The following is a 27,707-nucleotide window of genomic DNA, read 5'->3' as shown; positions in this document are numbered from 1 at the left end:
AGTGACAAGAGCCCTGGCACCTGAGAAATGGAAATCCGCAGGAGCCCCGGTAGCACGGGACCAGCGAGCTGCGGCGGGTTATTGCAAAGGACACCTGAGACTGAATAATGGGCATGCCACCGGTAGCCTCTTTTCACCCTGGAGACCCGTTAGGGTGGATATTTCAGTGAGTTAGGGTCAGGGCTTTCCATTCTGGTCTGCACCACCACCCTCACCGCCTCACAGAGAGCTGGTGGCTCGACCTGAAGCTGGACTGGCCATGGCACCAGGTGTCCCCACCGACTTCCAGGTGCTAGAGAGAGATCTGGATTAGCAGCCTGCCCAGGGTCACCCAGACGTCGCAGAGCTGGGCAAACTCAGGTTTCCCGACTCCTAAGCCAGTCGTATTTCCTCTTTCAACCAGGTTTTGCTGAACTGGGAGAAAGGACTCACACCAGTTCTGTCCAATCCAGTGAGACAAAACCCAACTAATCAGGAACCATTGAAAAGTGGTTGCAAAAGCCTTCATGGGCCCTGAGGGCTAAGAGGGTATGTCCTTTAAAGCCTCCCCATAGAGAGAACAAGTGCTTCTCCCCCTTTACTTTTCTTAAAAGAAAAAAAAAAAAAATATATATATATATATATATATATATATACACACACACACACATACACTAGAGGCCCAGTGCACAGACTTGTACACCAGTGGGGTTCCCCAGCCTGGCCTGCACCCTTACAATCCCGGACCCCTCAGGGAATGTCTGACTGCCGGTTTCAGCCCGATCCCCACAGGCCAGCCGACATCCCCCGAGGGATGCAGTAGTGCCCAAAATGGCAGGCGACCAGGGAGGAGCCCGAGCCCGGGCCTCGTGCCACGCTGCTCCTGCTCATCCCAGCCCTATTGCACCTGCCACTGCCACCACTTGGTAGTGAGCCCGGCCTCTGGTGCCCATTAGTCAGCTGAGTGGCACTCCCACTGTGGGAGTGCACTGACCACCAGGGCACAGCTCCCGCGTCGAGCGTCTGCCCCCTGGTGGTCAGTGCGCATCATTGCGACCAGTCGTTTGATCGCTTAGGCTTTTATATATATACACTAGAGGCCCAGTGCATAAAATTCATGCACAGTGGGGAGGGGTGTTCCTCAGCCCAGCCTGCACCCTCTCCAATCTGGCACCCCTCGAGGGATGTCCGGCTGCCCGTTTAGGCCCAATCCCACAATCCAGGACTGCTGGCTCCCAACTGCTCGCCTGCTTGCCTTCCTGATTGCCCCTAACCGCTTCTGCCTGCCAGACTGATCACCCCCTAACCACTCCCTTGCCAGCCTGATTGATGCCTAACTGCTCCCCTGCCAGCCTGTTTGCCCCTAACTGCCTTCCCCTGCAGGCCTGGTCACCCCTAACTGCCCTCTCCTGCAGGCCTGGTTCCTCCCAACTGCCCTCCCCTGATGGCCATCTTGTGTCCACATGGGGCAGGATCTTTGACCACATGGGGGCAGCCATCTTGTGTGTTGGAGTGATGGTCAATCTGCATATTACTCTTTTGTTAGATAGGATAGAGGCCTGGTGCATGGGTGGGGGCCAGCTGGTTTGCCCTGAAGGGTGTCCTGGATCAGGGTGGGGGTTCCCTTGGGGCATGGGGCGGCCTGGGTGCGGGGCCTGTGGTGGTTTGCAGGCCGGCCATGCCCCCCGGCAACCCAAGCAGAGGCCCTGGGGATCTAGGATTTATTTATCTTCTACAATTGAAACTTTGTAGCCTGGAGTGGAGCCAAGCCTTCTGCTTGCTCTGTGGCGGCAGCCATTTCTGTTGGGATTTATGTATCTTCTATAATTGAAACTTTGTAGCCTCAAGCGGAGGCCAAAGCAGGCTAGGGCTGCAGAAGCTTGGCTTCCTCCATCGCTGCGGGCAAACCTAACCTCCTGCTCTCTCCAGGTCCGTGGCTGCCGCCATTTCTGTTGGGATTTATCTTTTTTTTTGTTGTTGTTTAAAGTATTACAAATAGTAATACATATGTCTCCTTTTTTTTTTTTTTTTTTCCCCATTGACCTCCCCCTGGTATTTTATCTTCTATAATTGAAACTTTGTAGCATTGAGTGGAGGCCTGGGCCAGCAAGGGCAGGCGGAAAGCTTGGCTTCCTCCATTGCCAGGGAAACCCAAACCTCCCTCCTGCTCTCTCTGGCTGCAGCCATCTTGGTTGGGTTTATTTGCATATTCCCTCCTGATTGGCTGGTGGGCATGGCTTGTGGGTGTAGCAGAGGTACCGTCAATTTGCATATTACTCTTTTATTAGATAGGAAGATTGATTTCAGAGAGGAAAGGAGAGAGCAAGACAGAAACATCAATGATGAGAGAGCATCACTGATCTGCTGCCTCCTGCACACCTCCCACTGGAGATCCAGCCCACAACCCAAGAATGTGCCCTGACTGGGAATCTAACTGACCTCTTAGTTCATAGGTCAATGCTCAAACACTGAGCCAGCCTGGCCCCTGCTTTTCTCTTAAACTGAGTGGCCAAAAGGTCTTCTCCACCAGAAGCACAAGAGATCAGGGCTCTGACACTCCACACTCAAGAGACTGAAAAGGCTTTAGAAACACTGAATTAACCAATTCTACTTGAAATGAAATCCTTGTGGGAGAAAATCACCTGGATCTTTCCTTCTTGGATGCAGTGAACACTGGCCAAATTGTTTTAATTTCCGAATTTATTAAAATGATTAACCTCAATACTGCAAGTGCATGTACAAAATATTTGTAAAAAATGTTTTTAATGAAACGTTAAAGAACTTACCTCAAATGCTGAAAAAGTCCTTTTTTCATTCTTTCAGTACAAGGAATACATTGTATCTCAAAAGTATTACAACTCAGCAAAACAATTTAAAACAGTAGTTTGAAAAATGATTGAAAATTGAATACATATATTTCTATGATCACTTCCTAACTCTTACAATGCAAAAGTCTTTACCAATCATTGCATAAGCTCAAGCTAAGAGTTTTATTGAATGCAAGTTTTACTGACCTCTTCCAAGAGGTCACCAGAGTATGGGTTTCGCCATCCCACACAGCAGAGCCAGGACAACATAACAACGGAAAATCAGCTCCTTGGAAGGCGTCAGCGGTGATGGCCAGCCTGGGGCACATGGACTCCTGAGACAGTGACGGCTACCAGGTGTCACTGCTCAGACCATGGGAAGGCCAGCCTCAAAGAACAAGGCTGCAATACAGTTAAAACTAACATCATAAATAAGTTACTGAAAAGAAGCTTAAAAATGGAGAAAAGTGGGGAATACAACATTTTATTACTTCTCCCTTAAGATTGGAATTCCTGTAACGGCTATTGTTGGTATTCCAAGAAACAGTTCAAGATGTTTAAGTTGTTTAGTCTACAAAACACTCCAATCGAAGGTGGGGATGAGGTGACGCTCTGCTTGCTGGGGCTTTCCACACGGGGTCTCAGCCTGACCTACCCTAGTGGCGCGAGTATCGCATCTACACAGGGACACCGTGAGGGTTGGACTGTCTGTCAAGTGCTCTGAGGACCTTGCTCGGGGCCGCCCTGCTGGTGCGGGAGGCACTCTAGCTGAGCAAAGAGGCAGAGTGTGTGCCACGTGCTGCCACATCACTACCTGAGGGGTTGAACTGCATCTTAACATACAGGGGGCGACATGAGACTACAGAAGTAATGCCTTGAAGGAAGTGAGGAAAACACACTGCTACTTAAAAAACTTTCATGGATCTTGTTAATTCCTACTTGGAGCCTACTGGCAATAGTGTTAAGGAACTGAATTTCCCAGAATCTGGGAATCAATTAGGAATGACGGTGAGCACAGGTTTCCTCAAGGGATTCCATGACCTGCAGATTCCTTCCACATTTAAAACAGGGGCTCCCTTTCCAGACACTACGATCCCCGGACTTGGTACATGGAGCACTGTGTGTCGGAGAGGATACGCACACGTTTCCCGGGAACAGAGACCCGCTGGCTCAACGTTGGCCTGCTGCCGATTCACATTCCCCAATTCTCTGTCCAATGATTTATAAACAACCCAGAAAAAGGAAAGACTGGTACTGAACATAAAGTAGTAAAATTTCGTTCATTAACTTACTTAAAATTAATTTATCTTTTCAAAGTGCTTCAAAAACAAATTAAATCTGACTCTTCTTTTTGTCTAACTGATAATATAGTCAAAAACTCTTTGATATTTTCATACATAAACTAACATAAGTCAAGAACTCCCACTGATGCAGTGCTTAAAACTATGTATTTATAATTTCCTATTTTATTGGCATGGATATTTCTAAACTTAAAAACCTTCCTGGTAAGTTCTTTTAATTTCTTATGACAAAAATTTCTCACAACACACAAATATTTACAACATATACATTGTTTTCAGTTCTTTACATTGAATTTTAAAGACAAACATTTTTATAGGTTACCACAGAACAAAAGCTGTGACTCATGTTTTTATTTCATAAACTATTATAAGTTAAAGTGAATAGAGTTTTTTAATATTCCTTGTAGCATTTTACAAGTGCAACAGAAAACTTGAAGACCCAAATTAAGATAGCTGTAGTTCATTAAATGTTGCTTGTTGTCATCACATTGTTCACAGCAAATTTTTGAAAAAATAAGCACCAATCATTCTTGCAAAGAACAATTTTATCTAAAAGTATTGAAAAGTGTTAAATACAAGGTCTTTAATTTACATGACAAGCAATAAATACGCTGTATCGAAACTCATCCTGCACACTGCTACCCTCGTACATATAATGTACTGAAAAGTTGGCTGTCACGCATGGGATTGTACTTTTAAAAAAAAATAAACCAATATGACTCCCAGCTGATGGTCTGCTATTTAACCAAGGCCACACAGTACACCTGGCCAGCAAACAGTGTGGAATTGATCAAACTCCAAGGGGGGAACATCTAGCAAATAAACCAAAAAGCCAAAGATCATTGCTGGTGATATTAGCATGGACTAGAAAACCTTAATATGTTGCTACTAGGATTGGTTTAAGTTATTGTTTAGTCACATATTAAAGAGCCAGTTGATGCTCTTACAGTTAAAAAAATTGTGTAGCCACATTACTGTTTTCAACATCGTGTGGAAAGTTGCTATCACTGCAGTTTGCTGAGCCTTTACTTTACAACAGGGCTTTCCCTCTAACTCGGAATTGCACGTAAGGAGGCTATTCAAAAAGTACAATAAAAATGTGCACAAATCAGACTTCAGGTAAGTCAGTACGCTGTACACTTTCTACGTGTTATGCCGGTAAGTGAAGAAATGAGAGAAGTGCTGCCGCTAAAATGTTTCAGTTGAGGAATAATAGACTGGAATTTTTTATTTTTAAGTAGTTTATCCCAGGTCAAATTGAGACCCAGAGCTTATGCGTTAAGCCTCAAAGACTGATCTTCTCTTCTCCTGGAAGAAATGTCAATATCTATTGAGTCTTTCCCAACTATTAGCCTCAGGCGCTTGGCTGGAGGAAGGGGAATAAAGTCATCTTCAAAGTCATCGTCGTAGTCGTCCTCCTCTTCGTCCCCCTCGGAGGAAGAGGAGTCGTCTGTACTGTCTTCCTCGTACTGACTGTAGTCATCGACCTCCATCTGCGACTCCAGGAGAGAAAGCGGGTCACCGCAGCACACCCCATTCTCGTGACGCCCCTCTACACATGGCCCCCGACCCTCCTCGTCCCGTTTGAGCTGGATTTTTAGTTTTGTGGCACTGCTGCCCGGTCCTGAGTTAAATCCGTTATTAAGCTTTGCTACGTAGAGATTATTATCATTTTCATGGTCTTTACTTAACTTGATGCTGATTTTGGAAGAATTCATCCCATCGTTCTCTGGGTTGTTTGTCTTGCTGCTGCTGTCGTGACGCCTGCGAAGAGTCAATTTGGGGATCCCGGAGTTATTCTCCAGGATTAACTGTGCGTCATAGCGTGTGATCCGCCTCTTCTTTTTACTTTTCGCAGTCCTGAAGCCGTCTTTTGTTTTGAAGCTATCTGATGTCACCACCGAACCATCAACAGGCGAAGGGGCCCAGTCCATGTAGCTCCCGGGCAGCCCCTCCGAGCCGCTGTGCTCACCCTGGTCGGGGAGGGACCCCAGCACACTGGGCACCACACCGGCTTTCCCAGGGGGACCGTGCTCCGGAGTGGACTCCCCCGCCTTTGCCAACTGTCTCACAAGCTTCCCTTGCCGTGACTTCTTTTTTGCAATGCTGCTGTCACTCCTGGGACACTTGGCCTCCCCGCTGTGTGCAGCGTCATGCACCAGTTCTTCTTCCTCCTGCGCCGCCGCAGGAGGCGGTTGCTCGCCACTCTCTGGGCAAGGCTCAGTCAAGCTGCTTTCATAGCCGTCCGATGTATTTGGTTCAAGCTTGATGTCAGAGGGCTCCTTCAAAATCATTCTCGTCCGTGCTGACCGCCTGGTTGTGTAGGTGCTGGGGGCGCCCTCCCCTGGCGAAGGGGCCCCTCGCCCCGAATTCTGTTTGTGCTCTCTTGCCGCATGTCTGGTTAAGCACCCACTAGCCACTGTGGCTGGTATTGGTCCCTCCGGCTCCTGATCTTTTTTAATGGGCAAATTTTTATACAGAACTACTTTAGGCTCTTTAAGGACTAAGTTTCCCATCTCGAGTTTTCCTGAAGCACTCTTCTGCTCCAGCCGTTTGCAATGATTTCTTAATTTTACCTTCGAAAGTAAAGGCTTTGCAGGCTTTTTCAGTTTCTTTGGTACCCTGGAATTATTTATATGAGTTAGCTTAGATGAGGTAGAGTTGGAAGAAGCTGGAATTCTTGACATAGATTGCCTTGTTAATGTTCTGCTCTTGCTGGTCTTTTTCACACCAACTGAAGATTTTCGGCTAGATGCTGCAAAGTTTAAAAAAAAGAAAGAAAAAAGATGAAAAATAGCCTTGATAACACAAAACAGTATCCAAAACCAGACTCTCGGCCATGTGACGTTCAGTTACAGAGCACATGGCAGACAGACCCAGCCTAGTTTCTGCCTTCCCATAAGCTCCCCGCACTCTCCCTTCACATCCTCTTCTTAATTCCGCCTCTGACTCATGGAGCATCTATTCCCATCTGAACTGGGTGTTTGACGAGCTCCTACTACCAAGTACCTAGATTTCACTCTATGTATGTCCTTAATCTATCATGATACTGGTATGTATGTCCTTAATCTATCATGATACTGGTATGTATGTCCTTAATCTATCATGATACTGGTATGTATGTCCTTAATCTATCATGATACTGGTATGTATGTCCTTAATCTATCATGATACTGGTATGTATGTCCTTAATCTATCATGATACTGGTCCAAAATAAGCATTTCTTTTCGATTTAGTATTTTACCATGTAAAAGATTTGAAGTGGATCTAAGGAAAAAAAATCATAGTTTTATTTTCTTTCACAAAGTCTTAAAATAATCATTTTAAATAGGTTTCTAAAATCCAACTACTCATTAACTCAGGAAATAAGATTGCAAATGGGCTCAGAGACAAATTCTATTCCAATGGTTTCAACATGTTGTATCCCTGACAACCGCCCCGAAGAACTGCCTATCTAAAACCTCTCCCCGAGGCGCTGGGAGGTCAGCAGAGCTCACCTGGCCCCGTCCCTCCCGTGCCTGCTCGCTGCCCACAATCACACTGAGAGGGAAGAAGCATGCTGCCAGAATTACTCTCAGACAAGGGGGCTCCAACTTCCTTCCTCTGGACAAGGACACAGAAGGGCTGGGATGATCCTACTGGGAACTAAGGTGACAACTGAAGGGCTTTACAAAAGGCTTATACGTGACTCAAGTTTAAGCTGCGCCTGAGAACCTCTGACCTTGCCACTGACCAGCTGCCAACTCTGTTTTCCTTTGCATTTACCTTTGGACCTGCACAGTGTCTTACGTGAGTCAACTTCTCGGCTTCCCACACTCCCACCTGAAAACCTCATCCCCATCAAAATACCCCTTTTCAATCATTCACAGAGAAGCTGAGAATATCAAACAACCACCGTCTCTCATCAGAAAACAAGGAAATAAAAAACAACGAATGTGAGTAAGTCCAGCACACTGCCTGACAAAGATGGTCCCTTACTACATGCCCAAAGGTTGCCAGGGCGACTGCTGTTCCTTCTGCTTGGCTGAGCAAGTAAGTCACCATTAGTTAGTTTTTATGGAGAACAAGAATGAGTAACAAGCATTCCAAGCATCACACCCCCAAGAATGGAGCTCTGTACTCAAGACTGGCTCCTAAATGGAGTTGAGGTACCCAAATCAGCAAAATTCCCAGAAATGAGGCCCCACTATTTTTTGAAGAACAGTAGTAATTTTGGATGCCACTCCTTTTGAGAACATGCATATGAACTGGAATTATACAGAACTTGCTAGAAATGATTTTTAAAATATGAGGATATTTGGGGAATTCTTCGGCTAAAGAATTTTTGCTTTCAAGGCTTCCTTCAAGGTGGAACTGGTAGAGGTACTTATTTACTTATTTTTTAAAATGTATTTTTCTTGACTTCAGAGAGGAAGGGAGAGGGGGAGAGAAAAAAATATCAATGATGAGAATCATCAGTCAGCTGCTTCCTGCATGCTGGGGATCGAGCCCTCAACCCAGACATGTACCCTGACCAAGAACTGAACCATGACCTTCTGGCTCATAGGCCAATGCTTAACCACAGCCACACCAGCCAGGCTTGATGTGTTTATTGATGTAAGTCCACACCAGGGTTTTGTGCTCAGCTTTCTGAGTTGGCTATGTGGTCCTCTGCCCAGCCTGACACTTCAAGGACCATTCTATGACCAAGCTTAGTGGTTCTCAGCCTATTGTTCCTTTTCCCACCCCCCTCTCATTTCACACCTGCAATCAGCTGTACTCTGTAATCACATATACACTGCATTCTCCACAGTGATCCCCCCAAAATCGGGATCCAGCCTGTCCCTCGCATGAGCGCCTTGGCCAATCTCTGACCACCTCGTGAAACCCAGTGAGCACTTTCCGCCCTCACCTTCCTTTGCAGAATGTGATATTGCTGACCATTCCTTTTCCTGGAAAACCGTCTCCCCGCCGCTGTCCCAAAGAACACTCTCCCTCCACCTGCCCGCACTGACACTGCATTCCTCAGGCCTCTGCTGTCCTAGACCCTTGAAAAACCAGTCTCCCGGTGATAAGCACCCACCCCACTTCCTGAGCCATTATCTCTCACCTGATTCTTTCCTTAAACACAGACCCTACCACCAAATACCCGCTGGCATCCGGATCCCCCCAGAGGCTGCCTCATAGCCCCTTGGTGAACATGCTTAAACTGAATTTGCCATTAAGTCTCATGGCGCTTCTCCCGCCTAAGTTCTCCACTTTGGCCAATCACCCCAGAAACCGGGAGGTCATTCCTGATGCCTGCTTTCCCTAACTGCCTCACCCAATCAGCCACCGGGTCCTGTGGAGTCCATTCCTGCAATGTCACTGGAGCATCTGCCTCTCTCCATTGCCAGTGCCACAACCTCCTGCATGAATGAGGGCAACAGCTTCCACCCTTTTTTTTTTTTTTTAACAGAGAGGAAGGGAGAGGGAGAGTTAGAAACATCGATGAGAGAAACATCGATCAGCTGCCTCCTGCACACCTCCTACTGGGGATGTGCCCGCAACCAAGGTACATGCCCTTGACCGGAACCGAACCTGGGACCTTTCAGTCCGCAGGCCGACGCTCTATCCACTGAGCCAAACCTGTTAGGGCCACCCTTTTTTTTTTTTTTTTTGGTCTCTCCTACGGCTTTCCCACCATGCGGACAGAATGATCTTCCTAGTACCCATGTCACTTCTGGGATTTAAACCTTTTAATAACCGAATGCTCTTAGAATCAAATCCAAAATTTTAAGTTGTGTTCACATCCTTTCCTCCTACCTTCAATTCCACCCATGATAAACTTTATTCAAATCCTACACTCATCCCCTTATTACATTTTTAAAAATAAAAGTCCCTCTGCTTTGAATGTGCTTCACTTGGCCAACTTCTCACCCTCTTTAAAGTTCAGCGCAGGAAACACTTCTCCCAGGGAGCCTGTCCAGACTTTCTACATAGGACAGGATACTCTTGCTATGTCTCCTGCGACACCCGAGTCCCCTTACTTGGACACTTATTTTAAGCCATTAGATGAAATCTCATTTTATGGTGATTCTGGTGCTTGCCTCTCCTCTTACACCCCTCCTTCCCATGGAATCACTGTTAGCTGACCACAGCGCACCACTCACAAAGCACTTGGGTGTTTGTTCTCAACAGTTCAAAATAGACTATTTGATGCTACAACTTGTTTCCCTTACATTTATGTATTTATAGTGTATTCTCATTTTGTCTAAAAAGCATGCTCTCATCAAAAGTCCAACTAAAGCCCTAACCAGTTTGGCTTGGTGGATAGAGCATCAGCCTGCGGACTGAAGGGTCCCAGGTTCGATTCTGGTCAAGGGCATGTACCTTAGTTGCGGGCACATCCCCAGTGGGGGGTGTGCAGGAGGCAGCTGATCGATGTTTCTCTCTCATCGATGTTTCTAGCTCTCTCTCCCTCTCCCTTCCTTTCTATAAAAAATCAATATATTAAAAAAAGAGAAAAAAGTCCAACTAAAAAGTGTGCTTACCAAGTCTAAGGTCAAAAAGGACATAAGCAAGCTGGGCAGAAGTGTGAGCAAAGTGGCTAAGACCAGAGGGTAACAAATGCCAAGGGCTCTTCACTGTCCCCAAAGGGTCACATCAGCAACAGAGGGTAAGGGAGGCCCCAGTGGCAAACTAATATAAGTCCATCAGAGACTGAGGATTCTGACATAGGAGATAAGGTGTGCCTGTGGTGGCCCTGGCACCAGCACTCACACACCAGGCGTGACTCTTCCCTACTGGCTAGGACAAACCTCAAGTGCATAACCTAACAGTAACTTTGGGTGAAAATACACATTCTTAACAATTATTATATAGCAGGTGCGGGGCAAATGGCCACCTTACTATGATCTTAATGCTAATAAGCATTTTTTGGAGTAAGAGCTGTTACACTATGAAACCGAGCTCACGTGGACTAGTGTGCCTACGATCGTCCATCTGCTGAGTGGCAGGGATGGGATTTGAACTGAGGAATATGGTTTAAGATCCCAACTTGTTCAGCACTGCCTCTAAGGTAAGCCAGTTCCAACTCAGGGGTAAAGAAGCCACACGCGGCCCTCAGAGTCATTTCAGGGTGTCCTCAAAATCGTAAGGCAGCCCTGCCTGGGCATCAAGAATCGCAGGCAGATACAAGAGCAGCACAAGGACCCCAAAGCTCCCCGAGTGCTGGGGCTGCGCCCGCGCTCTGTGCTGGAGAAGCCCCACGAGCACACAGTCAATGTGAACCGAGGTGGCATGAGGACCACACACAGCCGACACCTTCAGAATTCAAGGAGCCAGCATCCTCCATCTTATGTGACCAACACAGACTGGCAGCGGCTGCCTGGACCGGGCCTGCGGGCTCGGCAGAAAGCAGTGCTGTCTCTGACCGGAGAGAGAGAAGCAGTGACCCACCCCCTACCTCTAGGACAGGCGATCCTTAGTTAAGATAAGCTTACTCCACTGGACAAGTCTTCCGGGTTCTGCACAGACCTGAGGCATTTGCAATGACACACATTCCGTATCACAGCACTGACTGTGGGGAGTGGCCCAGCCATCCAGGCACAAGGACCTAAAAAATGAGAATCTTCCAATAATGGCACAATTCCGGCATGTAAACTGAATTTGTGAAAAGGATTTCTCACCCGGCTGGTGTGGGTCAGTGGTTATGTGTTGACCCATGAATCAGGTCACAATTTGATTCCCAGTCAGGGTACATGCCTGGGTCGTGGGCTCGATTCCCAGTAGGGAGCATGCAGGAGGCAAATGATCAATGATTCTCTTTCATCATTGATGTTTCTAATTACCTCTCTCTGAAATCATCAAAAACATATTTAAAAAAAAAAGAAATAAAATACTTAAAAAAAAAGGATTTGTTTACGCTCTGTAGATGCTAAAGCAAACAGGCTGTGGCTCCTGAGACACCTTTCAAAAATGGTTCTGGCCCTGGTAGGATGGCTCATTTGGTTGGAGCGTCACCCCACATACCAAAAGGTTGTGGGTTTGATTCCAGTCAGGGCACATACCTGGGTTTCGGGTTCGATCCCACATCAGGGCGTGCATGGAAGGCTACTGATTGATGCTTCTCTCTCATCTCAATGTTTCTCTTTCTCTCCTCCCTCCCTTCCTCTCTCTCTAAAGTCAATGAAAATTAAACATATCCTCGGATGAGGATTAAAATTTTTTTTAAAAGAATCTGTGTGGAAGGAATTTTTCTTCCCACCAGGCAGAAATGTTTAAGAATATACACACTGCTCAAGGAAAGCAGCTCCTCCATCAGCCACTAAATCCCAGACAAGCTGCAGAATCAAGGTGGGCAGCTACGCACGGAGAGTGCACTCGGACCCAATGGACACCACCGCCCTCAGGAGGAAGGCTCAGGCGCTCTGGCTTTGCTACCAGCTGCGCTAACAAGTCTTCCCCTCACACGGTTAGGAGGCTGTGCTTAAGACACAAGCACCCAAAGAAACACAGCCTAAAAGAATGCATGGAAGAGTCTGAGAAAATACTGCGTGAACATGGCTGAGTGTATGCTGGCTGAGGAGGCGACTGGAGTAAGCCTGTAACTCCTTTAGAGCACAGAGCACGCCCACCACACTACCCTCAGTCAGCACACGAACTCTGAAGCAGTCAGTCAGTCGTTCTGCAGAAAGTAGCTGAATGAAGTCAGCGCCCCCATCCGCAGCCACCGGGAAGTGAGCACTTGTCTGCAATGCTGAGATTACAGCTCAGAGGGGTTCCTGCTCCCGCTAAACTTTAGAAAGTGGCTCTGCGTTGTTACTTGTTACTGGGAACTAGGGCACGAGCTCCCCGAGGGAGGGGCTGAGTCTCCTACACATATGTATCTCTTCAACTACTACCAGGCTTTTAATAAGTACTAATATTTAGTTTGTTAATAAATATTCCGATGCTCACTTAGTAACATACTCAAAACCTTCCAAAAATATTTGTATTCCAATCTTTTAAACTAAGTGGTGTACTAAGTTCAGAATCTATGCATTAGAAATATAGTTAATGCATAAAAACACAAAACACCCCCACGAATGTCAAGGGCCAATCAATGTGGACAGCACGGTGGCCGTCTCCACATATAGGTCTCACAAGTCTCCCGTCTCACAAGGAACCAGACTCAGAAAACAAATAGTGATTGTGCTGCATTTATTATTAGAACCAATAGTCCACAGTGAATGACAGGCTACTGCTCTTTTGTTCACGTTGGACATTTTTATAAACCGGACGATACACAGGATTACTTTTACACTAACGAGGTCATGTGTGGCCTCCGACTCCCAGCAGCAGGTTTGGGAATTCACGGCAGTGAGCTTGGCCACTGTGGGAGACACCTTCCCTTTTCTTTGGGGTTTTCTGCACGGGAGGGGGGCACAGTGCTGGGTGAACACGTGTGAAAACAGGGCGAAGAGCCTGAAATAACGAGACCTCAGAGGGCATCAGGCACTAGGAAGTATCTGTGAACATTCAGCGCCCAAACTGCCATACTTTGGGGATCACCAAGCCAAAACTTGCGAACTCAATGCTTGTCAGACATCAGTCGGACTGAAGAGCCTACTATTTGAGTGGAGCCAGAGAAAACTGGCATCACCCAGGTGAAATGCAGCCGCAACCAGAATAGTCCCAGGACTTCAAAGCTCCGTCAAGATGAAGTGTTTTCTTCTGTTCGTTTAGGCTTCTTCTCTTTCTTCTCTCTTGATTCTTCATTCTTTTTCCAGTTCCATTAGGTCTCGCGCCCCCTTCCCTGACCTGGTGTCTTAAAGCTTGTTCTTTCTCCTTTCATCCTGCTACTTTTGTTAGTGGCTAATATGTCATAGCACAGTGACATCTAAAATGTTCCTTTATCACAATTACGAGTCTGGTAACTAATAACTTAGTAAACTGGGTTCGTTCCTTTTGAAAAAGGACAAGTAGTAAAAAGGTGGAAACCTTGAAGCCAGAAGCTGTCACCTCCCCAAGTCCATCCTCCACCCTAACAGGCTGGCTAGGCACAGAAACACGTATGTGCCTGTAAGATTCCACCCCGTCCTGTCTTCTCGGAAGACATAATGATAGAATTATGGTGAAACTAACACCTGAAAATGTTTCTTTCAAACATACACGATGACCCTGGAACACAGGCTGAAGAATGTAATATCCCGTTACCAAGTATTCAAGAAAAGCAGACAGGTCAGTCCAGATGAGCGCATGGAATCTGGAGGCCAACACAGCCTGCTTCTGTGGCAAATCATTTCTAGAAACTTGCGATGCCGCTGGAGTGCACGAGTCCCAGGTTTCTCTCAATATTTAAAAGATCAAAACTACTGAAACACTTTAGAAAACAAATTGTGTGAAAACACTTAAGAAAAGATGCTTATCAAATCTCCCTTACTTACTTGCATTGTGTTTTTCCTGAGTGGTATCTGCATCAGTGTTAGAGCTGACAGATTGACTGTCTGAATTTTTGCTGCTGTCACCTAACTTTTTAAGCCTATTTAAACGTTTATCTGTTTCTCTGAGTCCGTATTTGCTATTGATAACAGGAGCAGGCGCAGGCAGTCCCACTCTGGATTTAAAAGCACCAGTTCCTCGTCTGAAAGAGAAAACAGCACACGTCAAACAAATAGCATACTTACTATAACCACAAGGTCGGCTGCCGAGGGCTCTGGGCCACATCAGATCTACAGATGTGATGAACTGATGAGGCCTCAACCATCACTGGAAATTTACCAAGTCTAGGACTCTCAAAAGGAATTAAGTATATATATAAAATCAACAAAAAACTCTAAACTTAAAATCACAAAACAAATTGTTACGACTATTGTCAATTATTAACTGCCCATGAGAAAACATTGAACCCTATAGAATTTCATGTGTAGATAACTAATTCTTCAATTTCAAAACTGGTTAGTGCAATAGTTAGGTCTAAATTGTGGCTTAAATAACCCACCTGTTAATTATATTCTAGCTTTTTTTCTGCACAATTTAACACTACATCACTGAATACTGAGAATTAAGTAATGAAAAAAAGAAACCAGAGAATTTCCATAAATGAGGCATTACTTAGATAGAACTAAATGTTAGATACAAATTCTAGCTGAAATTCTGTCTAAGAAGGCTAGGCTGTATTAATGCAAGTCTCACTTTCTGAACTATAAAAACTATTAAATGATTCTTTAAAATTAGTGAATTAAACATAAATGACCATAATCCTATATAATGAAAGCCTAATAGGCTAAGTGTCCAGTTATCCATTCAACCAATCAAAGAGCAATATGCTAATGGTATGCTAAGGCCACTCAACTGCTCACTATGACGTGCACTGACCACCGGGGGCAGATGCTCCAACCAGTAGGTTAGCTTGCTGCTGGGGTCTGGCCAATTGGGACTGAGTAAGATGGGCCAGACACACCCTGGAGCCCTCCCACAGTCCCTCCCCAGCTGGCCAACCTCCAGCGTCCCTCCCTGGCCCCAATCATGCACCGGTGGGGTCCCTTGGCCTGGCCTGTACCCTCTCACAATCCGGGACCCCTCAGGGGATGTAGGAGAGACAATTTTGGCCTGATCCCGCAGGCCAGGCCGAGGGACCCCACTGGTGCACGAATTCGTGCACTGGGCCTCTAGTTAAGTTATAAAAATGTTACTAAATAAGACACTAAAAGACTTGCTTTTCCCACAGGATAAGAACAATTTCTAACCTGCTCTAACTATTTGTATTGATGTAATTTTTCTGAAGTGAGGGTATTTACTAAGAGTTCCTAAACTTCCCAAAGGAATCTAGTTTTGCAAAGCTTTGCTTTATTCAGTGTATAAAGAAAAATTCCTACCCAGCTCTATTCAAAAGAGTAAGTAAATTATATGTTAAGAGGTTTTTAAAAAGCACTGCTATTGCACTTAAGAAGTGAGAAGTATCTCTGGCTAGAACTGCCTTCACTGGCTGGCCCTTTACTGGCCTTCGCTTGTTAAGGAAAAGCCATATGACAACAGCTTCTGACCTGTGATAAAATCCTGCCTGCCCTCCTCTGAAAGCGACCTGGCCCTGCTGAGGTCCCCTGGGACTGATCTTTCAGGATTTTCTCCCTCAAGAAATCAGAGTGTTTCACTTTTTGCTAAAGAAGAACAGTTTTATTTTCTCTCCCCATCTTCTTACCTTTTAATGCTAGTGAGCACAGACCCAAACATAATGCAGAAACTTTTTTATAAGTAACGTATTTCTGCCTTCTTCATCTTCACAGAATGGATATGGAATTCTTTTTATTAATGCTTTTGTAAAAACAACAAAAAACTTATTGTGGGACTGCCTCAATTCTTTTTTTCAAAAGGTGCATTAGAAATCCTCACTGAGGCAGGCAACCAATTACACTCCACCTCACCCCAAAATATATTCAGAAAGTAAATCCATAAATCCCAAAGGCCATTTCATTTCATATGGACAAAGAAAGTAATTATTTTAAGATATTCCATGCCTTTTTACCATAACATGCAACATTTCTGGTTCCTTTCTAGAAAGATGGGCCACATTTAAAGAAACCTCTACTCTTCATCTGCTTCTCCACTACCCTCCCTTTTTCTTTTTAACTTAGGAAAGTAATACATGCTTATGCTTGCTGCAACAAGCCAAACAATCCTAGGGTATAAATATGCATAAACAGAAGTTGACAGTATTTCCTAACCCCTGGAGCCCAGAGCCCAGAGGTCCAGGGCTAACCACCTGCCAGCACACCAGCTTCCACTCCCTTCCACGGTCTACACCCCTCCATACACTGTGGGAGCCCTCCAGGCAAACAAAACCAGCAGGGTAATGCCATACATTCACTAAACCATGCACAAATTCACTGGTATTGAACATATGTTTTAAAAGTTGTACTTTTTACATAAACATTCCATATTCTCCCCATCAGTGATACTAAAACCTATGGGATATTTTGTTTTTGTTTGCCACCATGAATATAGCTGCTATACTGCTCTTGAAACCAACTCCTTACTAACTGGTGCTCATATTTCCATAGGGTAAATTCTTCCATATGGGACTGACTGCCAGGTAAATGGATGCACTTATCTTTTGGCACATATTGCCAGATTACTTTCCCAAAAGATTACAGCAATTCACAGCCCTAGTAACATTGTGCCTGTTTCTCTATGTCCTCAATAGCAGTATACAGTGCACTCCTTAAATTTTGCCAATTGATAGTGAAAATGAATACCTAATTGTTGTAATTTCCTTGTTTGTAGCCATCATTTTCTGTGCAGCATCCTCCTTACCTTTCTTTGCTACTGGAGTTTGTTTTTCCTTATGAGCTTACTTTCCTGGAGCTTTTTGTAATTATAATATTAATTCTTTGCCATATGTGTACTTTTCCCCTCTTCAGTTTATCATCTGTCTTTGACTTACTTTCAGCCATTCAAGAACTTTTGTATTCACCATTTCTTGTCGTCTTTCAAAAGAATTCTACTTCCCCAAGGTTAAACATATAATCTAAATTTTTAAAAATAGTTTTGTATTATATTTTTAAATTACCTTTTTCATTTACTCCTATATGCCCAGCATCCAGCTGGGATTGATTTTTACATAGTGTGAGATGGGGCTTAGCTTGGTTTTCCTCCAGACACACAATGAGTTACAGCTGACCCTGGAACAATGTGGGGATTGGGGCGCCACCCAATCTTGCAGTTGAAAATCCACATATAACTCCTTCAGCCCTCCACATATGCAGATTCCCAATCACGAACTGGAAATACTGCACCAACATCATACTCATCTCTCTTTCAGGACTCTCTTCATGTCCTCTTACCTACTTGTCCATTTCTGGGCCAATATCCATCAAGTTTTGATCACAATTATTTCTTAGTAACTTTTAATATCTTTAAGGTAAATCTCCCCTAACTATACTTTACAAAATTTTTCTTGGCTATCAAACATACTTTCATATAAGCTTTACAATAATTTTGTCCTTCATTAGATTTTATTCTTCAAATTTTCTCGAGTGAAATTCGTAGTACTTATTAGAAACATATTACAATCACTATTGTGTCAGGATGGTTACAGCCCAGACACATGCACCCCATGCACCCAGGACACACCACTTGTGACCTCAGCATCTAGTGAAACAATCTGTCCACTCTCAACTCTTCACTGAACCACCTCTTCTCACCCTCATGCCTGGCACTGTGCTAGTCTTGTTTACCTTGCATCTGTAGGCCTAATAGAAAGTACCTATTCATAGTTAGTAATTGAATGAGTTTCCCTGACTAGTGTCATCCTCTCACCTAACTTTTCCTGAGAATTTAAAGAATATTCATAGCCACCCTTTCAGTGAAACTGCTCAAGGAGTCTGATTCAGCATGTCTACTGCTCTGTGTATTGGGCCTTCCCACTTAGGAAGGACTTGCATGTTTCTCTTGTTCACACTAAGCCTGGAGAGTAGGTGGGATTACCACTATATGACCAGTGAGAAACGGAGGCTCAATAAAGAGAACTAACCTACCTAAGGAACATGACGATACGTGCAGTTCTGAACCAGTAAAAGAGCTGTTTCAGGGCTGGTTTGGAATCCTGAGTGTGTGGTTACATTTTCAAGACAACCTCCAAAACCTTACTAGCATATCATTTGCTTCATTCAATCATTCACTTAGCAAATATTTTTTAAGCAATTATGTGCCAGGTACTGTTCTGGATGCTGGGAATAAAGGAACAAATAAAAAAAGGTAAAAATTTCTGCTTTCTTGGAGGATCTATTCCAATGGGAAAATAACCTATATTTAAGTATTAACTGTGTACAGTTCTACATACTTTATGTGAAATAACTAATTTAATTCTCACAGCAACACTATGAAATAACTTCTGGTATTACTCCCATTTTACAGATGGGTAATTAAGGTATAAGAGCACCTAAGTTGCCCAAGAAATCATAGCTAATGAAATACAGTCACAGGATTCCAACTCAGGCAGTCTGACACAGAGCTCAGGCACTTAATTAACTGCTACGCTATGTCATCTCTATAAAATGATTTTAAAGCATTATTCAACTATAATTAAACTACTTCATGGATTGAAGGATCTTTCTGTAGACTGGTCTAAAATTCAACCAATGCTTACACCATTTTTTATATAGAAAAAGATACATTTTATACACCCACCCCCAACACAGGGGAAATGTCTGGCTACCCAGGAAGAAGAAAATTGGGCCTCTAGTCTGGCTGCAGGCTGGGTGTCTTCAGTGGGAGAAGTAGCACTACCAGATATCTTTGCTCATATTTGCAAATACAACATGACGTGGAAACTGTGAGGGCTCTGAAGGTAGGCTGGTCTGGATTCAGCACTTAAGTTTCTACATTTACAACAGGGCCACATTACTACCTCTCTCTCACAGGATGGCTGTGAGCACCGAATGAGTCAAGATCAGTAGTGTCCAGGGCAGTGCAAGGTACACGAAATGGGCTCAACAAACATAACGGCGCCTTCCTGCAGCAGCACCCAGATAAGCTTGGGGAGCTGCCCCTGTGAGCTCCTGAATGCAGAAGCCATTCCAATGAGCCGTGTGAACATCACTGCTGCCAAGGCAGATCTGGGACATCTACAAGGACTCCAAAACCTTGATGGTCATACAAAGAGGTTCCTCGCTAAGTGACAGAACTTAGGAATTATGAAGAGTATGTGCATTAAAAAAAAAAAAAAAATTCCAGAGGACACAGCTTGATAACACACAAGGTTTTTACATGACTGTCAGTGGTTGAACTTCACTTGCCATTTTCAGGGCAACCCCACCCTGGCTGTGGCTGTGGCTGTGGCTGTGTGTGTGTGTGTGTGTGTGTGTGTGTGTGTGTGTAAGGTATTTCCCATTCTCTACTTAAGCGCATTTGAATTCTGATCCATTCATCAGAACAGCTGGTAATAATATTTTTAAGGGTCAGGTGCCAGTGCCCTTGAAAGTTAAGAACCCTTTGATTTTGTTTATGCATGCTACTGGCTACAATGCTCTAGAATGTAAAAGACTATTCCTGCATTTAAATAATGAGGAGATAATGTGATTTCATGCCCATGATCATCAGGTGGTTAAAAGAATGGGAAAGCTGAACATCTTACTTAGTACTTTACCTTTCACACGTGTAACACTCGCAGAACTCATTATTTTCTCCAAAAAACCCATCTCCATAATAACAAGAAATTTCTTCTCCAGGTTCAATATCTCTCAGAGCCTTCACACATGCTGTATCTCGACCAGTTGACACAAACTGGAATAAAATGAACTCATTAAGAAACTCGTACCTAAAGCAAAAACTGAATACTTGAGACAAAAAGTTTTTATGCTTACCTTACAGTTAGGTCTGCAATCTGAAAAATGTCCAAAAATAAAGTCAATTAACTGTAGATAAGATCTGAAACACGAACAATTACAGAAATCTGAAATAAGCTTTCCATGTAATTTTACAACCTTTGATAGAAGTTTATGTCTTCAGTTAAACTACAGGAATATTTACTTTAATAACTTGGGGCAGGGGGCGGGGATCGTATTCTTAACCCTACTTTAAAAGAAGATGAGGTCTTACTTAGATTGCTATGCCATTCTAATTTTGAGCAGTACCGCCCAACACTAGAGCTGATACCTGAGAAATAGCGCTTACCATGGTTTATAAACGCGGCAGGGCCGAGCCAGAGCTGAGCACAGTTTTTCCTTGTGGAATACATGACACTGAAGTCGTTCTCTCCGTGTCTAAGTAGCATGTTCTCCTCAATTTCTGAAAGTTCGGCAATACAACCCACCAGTAATTCTATTTTGTCATTTCGTTTCCTATTTAAAATATGTGATGTTAAAAATTACTAGTAATTATAAATAAGAAGGCTTCTTTTATTAAAACAAGCCTGTCCAATAAACATCCAAGTATTAAGAAGACCCAGCTCTGCATATTTTAGCTGACTCGCTTGGATCCCCACTGGGAAGCCCCAGAACCTTTGCCATGTACTTGTGCAGCTGCCTTATTCCTACCAGAGGCTGCCGAGTCCTCCAGGACAGAACTGTGTGCCGCCTGCCGTGTCTCTGAACACCCTGCAGCACCTAGCATAGTGCTTTGCAAGCACAAAGGACTCAAATTCCTGCTGCACGGAATTCAACTTGCTGACAATGGATGAAGGAGACACAGGTGAGTGTGGGGAAGAGCTGAGGACCCAGAATTGGGATGCTATCCTCTAGAGCAGCGCCATCCCACAGACAGCAATGCAAGCCAAGCACAGAATCTTCAACTTCCTAACGGCCACTTTAAGAAAGTAAAAACCCGTGAAATTACTTTTAGCAATACATTTTAATCCAATATACCCTAAATACTATTTCAGCAGGTCATCAGTTTAAGAAATATTAATGAAAACTTTAATTTCATATGAAATCTGGCATGTGTATCACATTTGCAGCACTTCTCAATTCCGACTTGCCACATTTCAAGAGCTCAAGAGCCACATGTGGTTGGTGGCTACTGTACTGACAGCGCAGCTCTAGGACCGAGATCTCAAACCTCCACCCCCACTGACACCACAGGGAGCCATGGGAGCTGACAAGCAGGCATATCATCCCAAGAAGATGCACTCACACACGCACACCCATCGAGCCTAAGAGTAATGCTCTTTGCCCTCCATTTTCATGCACTTGACCCTAAAATTTCTACTATAAAATATATTAGGGTGGTATATGAAAGGGGCTACATGTTTCTTTTGGGAGAAAAGGTAGGGAACAGGCATCAGAAGAAAGAAGATATAAATAACCACACACTCTCCCTTTTCCACATGGCTGTTACCGCTCTAATGGAGCTCAATGTTACTACTTGTATTTCAGCTGTATATATTTTTTTAAAGCAGGCAATGTGTTAAGAAATTTCCACCTGTCAACTCCTAGGATCATGAAGGCACCATACCCAACTTTTCTTCTAGGCCAGTAAAGGACCAACTCCAGAAGCCAGGCTGTCCAACCTTGGCCTCCCTAACCTTTCAGGAGCCCCGTTATTGAGCAAGGCATCCAGATTCAACCAAAGAAAACAAAACACACTTCAGCTTAGACACAGAATCTGGTCAACTCAGACCTCTAATTCTAAACACGAAGATGGGAAAAAGGAGCCGTCAATAGGCCCTGGTTGCTGGGCCGAGGCACTGGCCCTGCACTGGCTCCTCTAGGCGAGCTCTGGTTTCATCCCTTCCATGACTTTCTCAGCACGTGAACAGGAATTTCAGAGAGAATTTTAAATAAAATTCTTTATGGGTTTACACTAGTACAATAGTTACCACTCTTTCGTTGCAACTATTTTGGCTCCATTTTGTTCTGATGAGTATCTATTACAAGGCAGTATTTCAAATCCACTATCAGTTGCAAACATTCTCAAGTAAATGAACACCTAGAAAAGAAAAGATTTGACATTAACTTTATAGTAAACTGTTTGTCCTGCTAGACTTTCATAGAATTATAAAAGTAAACTATGAACAACAATATAAAAATGTTGCACTTTTAAAATACTTTGTTCATATTTCAACATTTCACATATTTGAGTACCAAATGGCATGGCCATGTTACTCTAAAAGCTCAAAACAAATTTCACTTCTAGATGACAAAGTTTTCTCTTTGGCTAGTCAAAGGATCCTATATGTTATTAGATCTTCATACGATTAGTTTCACAAAAAATTGATTTCAAGTTTTCACCAATATTTAGGCTTTAGTTTCCTTTATTCTTATCCAAACATATAAACAGTAGTCATCTTATTAATAAACCTACATGTTCCTTGAATAATTTCTCCTGCATTTTGTTCTTGTTGAGAAAATAGTGTCGCGCCCATTCGCCTGAAGTCAAACATTTGAAGGCTTTCTCCAAGTGCTCGTCTTTCTTAAAACGTTCAATTACTTCCTTCAGTTCTTCTTGCCTTCCTTTAATAGGCCGAAATCTGAACAAAATCAAGACAATAACTTTAATTATCTGCCATCACTCTTGGGCCACTGTTAAAGAGATACTGAGAAAGAGATAGTAACCTAAAAACTGCCAGACAGAACAAAAGACAACAATCAATAATCTTGATAATTACTTCTCAGGTAATATTAACCACCAGGAAACATAATTTCTCTGTCTTCAAAATGCATTTTAATACTGTTATTTCACTGTTATCTCATTAACTGAGAAGTGACCAGATGATTCAAGTGAATGCTCGCTGATTCAGGCTTATTCCAGTCTGAAGGTACAAAATGAAAGACCTACAATAGAGCTCATCTGATTGTGTGTTAGAATGACAATTTTTAAAAACATGCAGAATCAAGCCAGAAGAGTGCCAGGCAATGGGCTTCAGAAGAATGACGAAGCAAACAAAATCATGCCGCTAACAAAACATTCTTTATGTACAGTTAGAAAATCCCCAAACCAGTGAGTCCTGAAATACTGTACACCTTGATGTTCCAACGCCACGTCAATTAATCTGACAGCTGCATTCAGAGAGCAACAAGAGGGCACAAGTACAACTGCTGTATGGTGACAAGGAAAACCAGCTGGTGTGCCATTATAAAGGCTTCTCCTAATGAAATTAGCTATAATGATGTCAGCATATTGCATTTCTAGTCATAACATAACACATAATACAATCATAGTCCAAGTAAAATTAAGTTTGCAAGTCCCTCATTCTAAAGTTGTGTTCTCAATAAAACATGTACTACATAAAGGTACTTGGATCTTAATTTAAAAATGTCACCCTGGCAGGTGTGGCTCTGTTGGTTGAATGTCATTCAGTACACTGAAAGATCACTGGTTCAATTCCCAGTTGGGGCATGTGCTTAGGTTGTGGGTTCAACCCCCACATTGGGGTGTGTGCAGGAGGCAACCGATGGGTGTTTCTCACATCAATGTTTCTCTCTCTCTCTCCCCCTTTCTCTCTCCCCAAAAATCAATATTTAAATATTTAAAAAAGTATTTTCATGTCAATTTCATTTGGCTTATTTTCCCAAATAAAGTTAAAAAAAAAATCCAACCAAAAAACAGAATTACAGACTGCTAGTCAAATAGAATACATTAAGAAAAAAAAAAATATTAAAGGCCAAGGAGAAAAAGGGTTTGAACTATGCACCCTAACTCTAACAATTGAAATTGTGCACTTCATAAATCTAAAAATGCTAAAACTGAGATAAGATCTAGGAAAGGAAGCACCCAAGCAGGTTTTTTCCTGGATGAGCTATCATAAATGTATTCACAACATTTCAGTAAAATGTTAAGCCACAATATTTTACACCAAGGCTTATTTATTAGGTGCTGTGTACACACAGGTGTTACGGTGAAGTGACAGACTAGCCACTGCTCTTACATGGAAAATTTATCCAGGACTAAAAGACATACACATGCATCAACAGTTAAGCAAAGCAGTGATAGGCAAATGCAGGTTACTATGGTACAAACTACACTATAGCACTTTAAAGTATGGAAATCATAACTAAAGTGAAGATACTATGGGCAATGAGGAGAATGTGAATTTAGCTCTCCAGAATAGGCAGGAAAAAATCAAAGGAGGGCAGGCAAAGTGAGAGGGAATTTAAGCAGAGCATCTTAGGGCTACATTCAAAGAGATGAACAGGGACAGAGAGAGGGAATCAGCTGGGCAACAGTAGAGGAAAGAACAGGAAGAGAGAAGGCATAACACTACCGATCACAGGACTTCTGGAGGACTTCAGATACATTAATGCATGCTGACCCCTCCAGGAACTTACTAGCTTCAGACCCTAGCTTCAGTAAGCTCTCACAACTACTAAGCAGAACCATCAGAGAGAGTTCAAACATATCCAGATACGTCATATAAAGAAATGGACGTCAAATTTTATTTTCCATGTTCTATTAGCGTACCCGCTCTGACAGATAGATGAGTGGATGTCCTTTAAACAATTCAGAATGTGTTTAACTAGGATTGTCAAAATATGATGTCAAATAGTCTAAAGATTTGCAGAATTGTGAAAGTCTGCAAACTTCCATCCAGTTATAATATTAAACGACTTGTAGATATCACAAGTGATTTTTGTCAAGATTGGGTTTCTTTAACCATTCTTGCTGCAAAGCTACACTAGGGGTGTTTGCACATGAAGGACAGATAAGATAACCAAGCAGCTGTTAGCTAAGGCATGCCACTTCACACAATACAAAATATGAAATGTCAGGAAGTGGATAACCCATGTTTTCTGCAGAGAACAGAAAAGCCAATACCAGTACTTCACTCTGAGCAAATACAATGTATAATCCATGATGTTAGTGCTACAGATGACAGAAAAGGAACCCAGCAATATTGGTATGTCCAACATGGAACTGACCAGTGGTGACACCCTATTTAAAATAATTGCATGGCTCAACACATTAGCAAGCAAGTCAGAGTCAGGGCTAAATTCACCTACGGTTTTAAGGACACATAGAAAAATAAGTTGCAGACCTGGAACGGACACTGGCTATTCCTATGGGCTAAGTGCGCTCCACTTCCTGAAACCTGTTGCTTCCTACCTAAAAATGCCTTTCAGCTATCGTAGTTTTGTTTACTCTTTCTTCATGATGCCAATTTATATGCTAAAACCAACACAAAATAATCTACTCTTGATTTAGCTATATTCTGCTTTCCACGTTTCCTGTGCTGACTTTTGTTTCTGCTTTCCTGAATCAAACACAAGCAAAACTGTTACTTGCCAATAGCAAGAACCTCCATTTCACTTAAAATATAATTTACCATCAAAACTTCCTGTCACAGTTGGCTGATATAGGCGTGAAATGATAGTGAGGCAAAGGAAGAAAGGGGTTCTGGGTGCAGACAGGAAGAGGAAGAGACAGCTGTTTTCAGTAACCCTACAAAAATACATTAAAATCACTAGGCTGACAGTTCAAGTCAAATCCCAGTATAACAAATACTGCTGGGGAAATAAAAATTACTTAATAGCATAAGATTGTTACAACTACTAGGACCAGGCAAACAGCAATGAAGACCTTAAAAAACATTAAAATAATTTTCTATTGTTGAGTAGAAAGATACCCTCTGCCCTCTCCTTCATCACAATCGCTATAAATCTCCCATACACATTGCACAAAGCTCTCCTTACACCATGGTTCTTAAAGCTAGAAGAAAGTATAGACTATCTAAAACAGCCTTCTTGTTCAATAAGTGAGGAAAATAAGGCCTATGAGGGCTAATTAAGGGAAGCCTTTCTCAGCCTGATCTTCTGTGGATTCAGAGGGCGCTCTCGTGTTGTTTCACATAGAAAAGGATTTGACTTGTGTCTGCCATGGAACACCAGCCCAGAGCCCAGCCAGCAACAGAGCTGGCTGGTATTCTAGCAATACAGTGAAAGGTACCATACACTTTTAAATCTGGCATATGGGGGTGAAGTGGGGTGGCAGGGGAGGCAAGAGAAACAGGGATCTGGTATTTCCAAATCAACATGCCCCTCCTCCCTAACACAAAATTTGCTACTTTAAATAAACCAAACCTTCCTTTTTTCTCTTCCCACTCCTCTGATGAATGGCTGCTATAAGAAAAAAGGTCATTTGCAATCATTATTATTAAAAGGGGCAGGAAAAAACATGAATTCACACTCCCACACACCTGTTCCCCACTCTTTCCAGAGACTGACTTCCCAGGTTTTCTTGCTATTTGGTTTTTCTGTATCCAAACCCAAGAGAGCACTGTGGCAATGAAGAAAGGCTGTAGATTTGTGTTAGCTGCACTACTGGCCCTTCCAGAGCATGTACAACCAAGAGCTGACTGGAGGAGGGGGAAGAAGAGGAGGACAGAAAAAAGGGGAGCAAGGGAAGGAGAGAGGAAAAGAGAGAAAAATGCTCAAATATTTAAGATATAAAATAAGAAACCATGAGGCAACACTGTGAACACATTTCCCCTTTGAAGAAAGTTGAACTGCAAACTGAGAGTGCGCAGGTGCCGAGGAGGAGGAGGCAGGCCAGAGCCACAGCTCTTTGTTCCTTCTTCACCTGAAAATAAATAACCAGAAACATACCTGGCTGAGTTTTGCACTCAGTGCTCAGCTAATCCCAGGGAGTGATTCCTGATATTTTGATGAAACATTTCTCTTAAAATTACCCTGTTATGGAGTACAAGTGATTTTTTTTAAATACAACTATGACTAAGACCAAACTATTTTAAAAGGTTGGCAACATGTTCTAAAACTCATGTTTATGCTAACACCTCCATTATTTAACATCAAAGAACATCATAAAGGCTGTGACAGGTTAGCGGACATCTTATTATTGTTTGTAATGCACTCTACCTACCTCACAGGGTTGTTGTGAGGAAAACTGTCAGATTTTGAAAAATGCCTTGAGCTCCTCGAAGGAAAGGCGCTATATAAATGCAAAAACAAACAACAACAATAAAAAAACTATTTGTACAACCTGTACTTGTAATCTTTAAGCAGATTTACAATATTAGCTGTTGCAAAAATCCTTAAGACACTGATATTCCAGTCAGCATGATAAAAGCCAGATGCTAAAATTCTTTCTTCCCATAGAACATCTTTTTACATAATACCGAGTTAGAAGGTTTAAGAATTTCTTTATGCTTTCTAGTCAAGCACTTAATTTCAAAGTGACACTTAACGTGATTTATAAATTCATATCCAACAGTGGATATAAATAATC

The 27,707-nt window shown here is 43.1% G+C and overlaps 1 protein-coding gene across 3 annotated transcripts in view; it reads right to left on the bottom strand.

Moving 5' to 3' along the window:
* Positions 1-1,968: 1,968 nt before the first annotated feature.
* KMT5B (lysine methyltransferase 5B) overlaps positions 1,969-27,707 on the bottom strand; it is a 53,191-nt gene continuing 27,452 nt past the window's right edge. Inside the window, exons 4-11 of one of the 3 annotated variants that reach the window (XM_080642293.1) lie at positions 27,342-27,410; positions 22,830-22,995; positions 22,345-22,454; positions 20,703-20,869; positions 20,393-20,412; positions 20,176-20,312; positions 14,477-14,673; positions 1,969-6,842 (exon numbers count right to left, since the gene is read on the bottom strand). In XM_080642293.1, coding sequence (XP_080498419.1) covers positions 5,359-6,842; positions 14,477-14,673; positions 20,176-20,312; positions 20,393-20,412; positions 20,703-20,869; positions 22,345-22,454; positions 22,830-22,995; positions 27,342-27,410 — 2,350 coding nt within the window. In that variant the 3' untranslated portion in view covers positions 1,969-5,358. Of the gene's footprint in view, positions 6,843-14,476; positions 14,674-20,175; positions 20,313-20,392; positions 20,457-20,702; positions 20,870-22,344; positions 22,455-22,829; positions 22,996-27,341; positions 27,411-27,707 lie in introns of those variants that run through there. The other 2 variants (XM_080642294.1, XM_080642295.1) reach the window with 2 other exon arrangements.

This window comes from Plecotus auritus, assembly GCF_963455305.1.
Source record: "Plecotus auritus genome assembly, chromosome: 9".
Lineage (NCBI taxonomy): Eukaryota > Metazoa > Chordata > Mammalia > Chiroptera > Vespertilionidae > Plecotus > Plecotus auritus.
The sequence above is the reverse complement of the archived record's forward strand: the minus strand, read 5'-3'. Positions and strand labels throughout refer to the sequence as shown.